Genomic DNA, 6214 nt, shown 5'->3' on the forward strand with positions numbered 1-6214 from the left:
GCTTTCTAGATTTCCAGTTCTTGGAGACCACTCTGTACATGTATTTATACTTGATGATACCTGGTCCAGAAGAAAACCTGGTCAAATCCACTTCTCTTGGGTACACTTCCAACAGAGAAGCAGCAATGCAAAGTTGTCCAATCTATTAAATCCTAAAACATACCCATGTAAATTTATTTTAAACTGGTAGTGCCTAGACTCTTCAATGTTCATGAGTATTTAATGGTACTGGCATATGTTTTAGACATGTCTTCGTATCCATGGCTTCCAAGCCCATGTGTTTGGGCTGCTTTTGATTTTAACTTGAACTTGACTTCTGTTTCTTTTTAGTTGGCATATACGGAAATTGTGGCTCAGAGAGGTAATGTCCTCCCGCAGGCTTCAGTGTCAGAGCTCAGAACAGACCTCCTGACTGAGGATTGCATCATTCCGAGAGACAAACTGCTCCTGTATAAAAGCAATTAAATGTTAAGCACAGGAGCCGGTTGATTGGAATGAGCCCTAGAGGAAGGAAGGAAATGAGAGGATTGTCCTTTCCGCTGAACTGCCATGGCAGCCCTGCTTCTGCTGCCCCCTCCTCAGTGCCAGGGGTCCTCCTACCCTGGCATGGGTGCAGCTCCTCCAGCTCTGCAGTGTGTTCCCAGAACCACGTGGTCTGGCCTTTGGCAAACAGACTTTAACCTAGCAGTTCATAAAAACATCCGACATGTCTGGGAGGAACAAGGGCATAAGTACAGAAGTTACTTTTCTTTTAAAGTGCACCTGTTTATGTAAATACACAGAAATAAAGAACTTTCACAGTCAGGGTTCCTCTTTGGTTCTTCATCATTACTGAGTTTGTCACAGCCATGGTAACTTTGGGGAATATGGCTTCCTTCAATGATTAGCCAGTGCTTATGACACAAACCCTGCCCTACGTAGTTACTGTTAAATTCAAACCAATTTCTGGCTCGTAGATGGAGCACAAAGCCATCTAAAAAAAGAAAGGCAGAAGTATCTGTTTTTCCTGGGATTTCTCTGTTGTTTTGGTATTTTATCCCTAGGGTATTGTTTTGGAAGCTTTGGGGTTGGTTTGTTGTGATGTGTTATTTTTCCCCCTCTTTCTAGCTCACTGCTGATCATCCCTGGGGTAGAATGATGGTGTCCTGTGACCAGGCTCAGCTTATGGCAAATTTGGTCAAACTCATTAAAGCCAAGAAAGTTATTGAAATAGGTAAGAGTTTCACTTTGTCCTCTCTGTGGTAGAATAGAGCTCCTGGCTGTGCTTCAGTAAATGCTGCCATGTTTATATAAGATAGGGTATCTAAACATAGATATCTGCATACCTGTCTTGGCAAACAGGTGGGCAAAATACAGTGTGAAAAGTCATATCTGATTTGCACTTACTTGCCATTTTGTCTATCTGTGCATTAAGTAATTCTGGCATCAGCATGGATGTCTCATCAACTGAGGCAATCTGAAAAAATAAGATTGACAGATCACTTGGGTCTCCAGCAGTTGCAGGACAGGTTGTGTTCTTTCCTTCCTGTATCGGTTTTTCTTGCCAGAAGGAAATGTTTTGCTGCACAGGCCCTGCATCCAATCCACTTTCCTTAACGCACCGATGTTAGCAGGATGTTGCAAAGCCAGAGTGATGCTGAGCAGCCAGGTATGGGCTGCTACCATCTTCATTCTTGGCCTGGATGTTACGAAGCCCTGGTATTTTGCTCCTGGTCCAGTCCCTTTTGCTCAAGATTTAGCTCCACTTTTAAATGAGGGTGTTACTCAGAGATGTGGGACCAGACACTGCCCTGTGTGTCCAGGAGACTTTTGGAAAAAGCCAACATTAAGCAAAAATTTCCCCCAGCCCACCATTACATTAAAATGGAGGGGAAAACCTTTTGTGTTCATTAACAAATTGCCGTCTTTGACTCCTTTGGGGTTTTTGTTCCTGAAAGGAGCCCTGTAGTTCACTATCTTTTTTTTCCCTTCCCACAATACGGTGTTAATGACTCTTACAATTTTCCTAGGTGTTTTCACAGGTTATAATACTTTGAATATGGCACTTGTTCTGCCAGATAATGGCAAAGTTATTGCCTGTGATATAAATGAGGACTATGCCAGAATTGGAAAGCCACTGTGGAAGGAGGTAAGCAGCATCTCTTTTGTTACATGTCTGGGACAGCTACATTTGCACATCATGGGATTTTGGTATCTTAGACTTCCACATTCACATAGTCTCCCTTAATGATATGAGTGCTGCTGAGGCAGTTCAATTTGGAAAGACAAATAAGTGCTGTCTGGAATCTAGAAATAACATGAAAAATGTCTGAACACCAGTTACTCCCTGAGTGCATCCTACTAACAGTTTATCTCTTGACCACTTTAATCAACTCTTGGTGCTTTTTCATTCTAGGCAGGAGTAGATCATAAAATTGACCTGCGGATTAAGCCAGCAATTCTAACACTTGGTAAGTAACCTAAAATACTCTTTATTTTCCTTCCCTAGAAGTAGAAGATGGTTATAATACTGATGAAATCTAAGCCCAAATGTGCTTGTGAATGTGATCCCTTTGCTAACAGTGAGGCAGCTTCTCTTATATTAAAAAAAAAAAAATCAGAAGACTTCACAACTTCAGAAGCTCACAGTTTTCCTGCATTCTAGCAGGAGAGAATTTGAAAGTCAGTTTTCAGTTGAGGAAAATTCTGATTTTGTAAGGACTACAACACTTTATTTTCATGGGAACAAAGTTGATAAAAACTCTGTTACAGGTTTCAGCTAATATTGGTATGCATGTTGCCATAGTGCTCAAGGTCTTAAAGGTCTTGAGATAAAGTTGCAGAGGCTGGGGGGAATGGAAACCTAGGCGAGTCAACCCCAAGGTGACCCCAGGCTGACCAGTTAATACTGTTCATACCATTAACTGCACATTCACTATGAGTAGGGGAGTTTGCTGGGGATGGTCCTTCCTCTTCCTCCTTCTCTGCCGACATCCCAAGAGGGACTTGTTTACCATCCTAACCCTGAGGCCTACTCCCATACAATATTCACTGAGTATAACTCTATATTTTATATTATAACTGTTATTAGTTGGTGGTGGTTGTTATTAAATATATTTCTGTTTCAACCCACAAATCTCCTTTCCTTTTCCTGACCCCCCTCTCTGGGTGAGGAGGAGGCATCGGGTGATAGAACGACTGTATAAACCATGACACCTGTGTAGTAGGCTGTGCTGGTCACTCACTGATCCTGTCCATCCTTGTTAATCTATGAAGTACTATTGTCAGCTACTTCTGGGAAAGCTGATTAAAATGGATTAATTAGACAAAGCCAAATTTCTCTTATCCATTGTCCATTCTAAGCAAGTATTTCTTTGGTATAGATAGGAGGAGTTTTCTGAAAGGGCTGAGGTGCAGAAAAAATACAGAAGCCAACATAAAACGTAGGGTATAACAGTTGAACTATGTCCAGAGGAGTTCAAATGTAGGATGTGCTAAAAGCATGCAAGGCCATTAGAAAGACAGTGAATTTTCTCATTCAAGAAAAGAGATTATTTGGGACAGAGAGAATATTAATAAATATTCTCAAAATGCAAGAAATTTGTTAGAAGTGAAGGAGGCCAAAGAAGGTTTCCAGTAAAGGTGTTTGATTGATGCAGAGATCCATCCATAATCTTGTATCACTTCCAAATTCATCCATCCTTTCTAAAGAGGCAAATATTTGCAGTCTGCTAGGATGCACTGTCATTGAAGTCTGATGGACAGCTTTGTCTAGGCAGTGCTTCAGACACAAAGATCCTCTGTTGGCGAAGAATAAGGACAGGTGAGAGGGGAGGCTGGGAACCTTAGGAAGGCAACAGTCATCCCCTCTGCAACTGACAATTTGGAGTTCTTGGTTAAGAAATCCATTTAGGAGAACTGAATTCCACTTGCTTTGGCCTAGAGAAGGACTGCTTGCGGCAATCTTTTGCTGCAATAAAGATCTCTGACAAGGTTTGTTCATGACCTGTATCATGGCACTTGATCATCAATGAGAGATTAGCATTTAGGATCTGTTCATAAATGTGAGAAAAATCCTAATCCATTTAAGAAAACAGTTGTCCTCAGTCAGCTCAAAAAATAGCTGAAGGTGTAGAGCGTGTCCAGTTTCAAACAGTTTGACTTGGTTTTACTGCACCTTTCAGCAGTCCCAGCTGGATTCTGCAGGTTTAGAACTACTCCGTGAACTTCCAAGTAGGCAGAACTTGGTAACTGCGTGCTTCATGGCATACATCATGACTAGACTGGTTTGTGTGGGATAAGCTTTTCTAGTAGTTAGCTGTAGAGGAATAGGCTGCCTGGTGAGGGCACCAAAAACATTATTTAATGAGAACTTCGACATAAATGGACAACTTTCTCCTTCACAGCATTGTCCAGAGTGTAATGACTCACTTTGTTGTTCATCTAGATGAACTGTTGGCCAATGGAGAAGCGGAAACCTTTGACTTTGCTTTCATTGATGCGGATAAAGAAAGCTACAATGAGTACTATGAAAAATGTTTGCGCCTCGTAAGGAAAGGGGGAATAATAGCTATTGATAATGTAAGTACTGCAGTGGTAGTAGCACAGGGAGTTACTGCTTTTGCCTCTGGGAAAAGGGGAAAAAAAAGTCACAGTGGGATTCGAGTAATATGATTTCTGACCTGCAACTCAGTTGCCAATTGCAACATGTTTGTTCCATGTTTTACAGAGGAGACTTTTAAAATTCAACATAGATTCCTAAAGTAGGTTATATGGAACACTAATATAAGCAAGGAATAAAACCCTATAGACTTAAGAAATAACATGTTAAATTTTGTTAGTACATAGGCAGCCTGTGATAACAGAAACTTAACTTTTTTGTAATTCTTTACAGAGAATGCTGTTTGTTAGTTTGATTTGTCTTGTAGTACATTTTCTAATGTGTACGGTACTTGTGCAAGATCAAAGGTAGCACTTGTAATCAGTAACTACTGGTAAGTTATCAATAACTTTTACTAGAAACAAAGAATGTTCAACTTTAGGCACCTTCAAGATTTGGGTGGCCACTGAATAGGGGCTTTTAAAAATACTTATGTTTAATCACATCATCTTTTTTTTTATTTTGGCTTCTAATTTGCAGTAGAAATACAATTAGCCAATTCTGTGGACTCCAGATCCCACTTGCTTATGAGAGCTCCATGTCAGAGACCACTAGAAATCTGAAATGCAATAAATAACAATTTCTAGACAATATGCAGGACCTTTTCCAAAGCTTCCTTTGTGCTCCAAGGAACATACTGGAACAAATGAGGTGCATGACATTTATTTTTTCAATAGGTCCTTTGGAGTGGAAAGGTACTAAAACCAAGAAAGGACGACTTGACAACCCAGAGCATCCACCACCTCAATGAGAAGCTTCTCAGAGATGCACGAGTCAGTATCAGCATGCTCCCCATGGGGGATGGAGTCACATTAGCATTCAAGTTGTAACTGGAGGAAGCCCAGCAGATGAGAAGCAACAAGCTGCATCAAATCATCAGGAAAAATGCAAGTGGAGCAGTATAAAAACTGGTTATTTAACCTATATCTCCACTGGATAGCATAGCCTGGGAAAGTAGACAGCAGCAGGATCCTAAGGGCAGCTAAGTTACGAAGCAAGACTTACTTTAATATCTACTGTGATTTCTTGTTTTAATTGTAATAAAGCAAGTAAACTTACATGGAGTTGTCCTTGCAAGACAGTAGTTGAAAAACATGTCCCTCTGCAGAACAACTGTGTTCCAAGTGAATCAATAAAACAAAGTCATTTTCTGTCCTAAAAGAGGCTATTGAGTAGCAAAATAATCAGTCCTACGATCAAAGGAAAAGATGTGGAGTTTATTAATGTTAAAAACCATAACAGAAACATGGGGTTTTAATGAAGTGTACATGACATCAGGGAGATTGCTAGCCTTCTCAAACTAATGATACTGAAAGTCACTGGTAATCCTTGAAGGGTACTACATAAAGTCTCAAACAGACACTGTCAGGGGCGGGGGACGGGAGGAAGGTTGTCTTTAAAAGCAGGTCAAAGGATAAACAGGATTTCAAATACAGAGCACTCCCTAAAACCTTTGTGTGCAAGGACTGGGTTCTTTTAACCTAGGTAACAGTGCAGGTAGATTTTTTTGAAGTTATAATGAGGAAGAGCAAATGGGCAAGAAGAAAACCAAAACAATTCTTCCTCCTTCCTCTT

The 6214-nt window shown here is 40.6% G+C and overlaps 1 protein-coding gene across 1 annotated transcript in view; it reads left to right on the forward strand.

Annotated features, from left to right (window-relative positions):
• Positions 1-5469, forward strand: part of COMTD1 (catechol-O-methyltransferase domain containing 1) — a 7432-nt gene extending 1963 nt beyond the window's left edge. The window contains exons 3-7 of the mRNA XM_010181508.1: positions 1108-1213; positions 2010-2128; positions 2396-2450; positions 4427-4560; positions 5317-5469. Of these exons, the coding sequence (XP_010179810.1) occupies positions 1108-1213; positions 2010-2128; positions 2396-2450; positions 4427-4560; positions 5317-5469 (567 nt within the window). The remainder of the gene's footprint in view (positions 1-1107; positions 1214-2009; positions 2129-2395; positions 2451-4426; positions 4561-5316) is intronic.
• The last annotated feature ends 745 nt before the right edge of the window (positions 5470-6214 follow it).

This window comes from Mesitornis unicolor, unplaced genomic scaffold, assembly GCF_000695765.1.
Source record: "Mesitornis unicolor isolate BGI_N332 unplaced genomic scaffold, ASM69576v1 scaffold27513, whole genome shotgun sequence".
NCBI classification, from domain to species: domain Eukaryota; kingdom Metazoa; phylum Chordata; class Aves; order Mesitornithiformes; family Mesitornithidae; genus Mesitornis; species Mesitornis unicolor.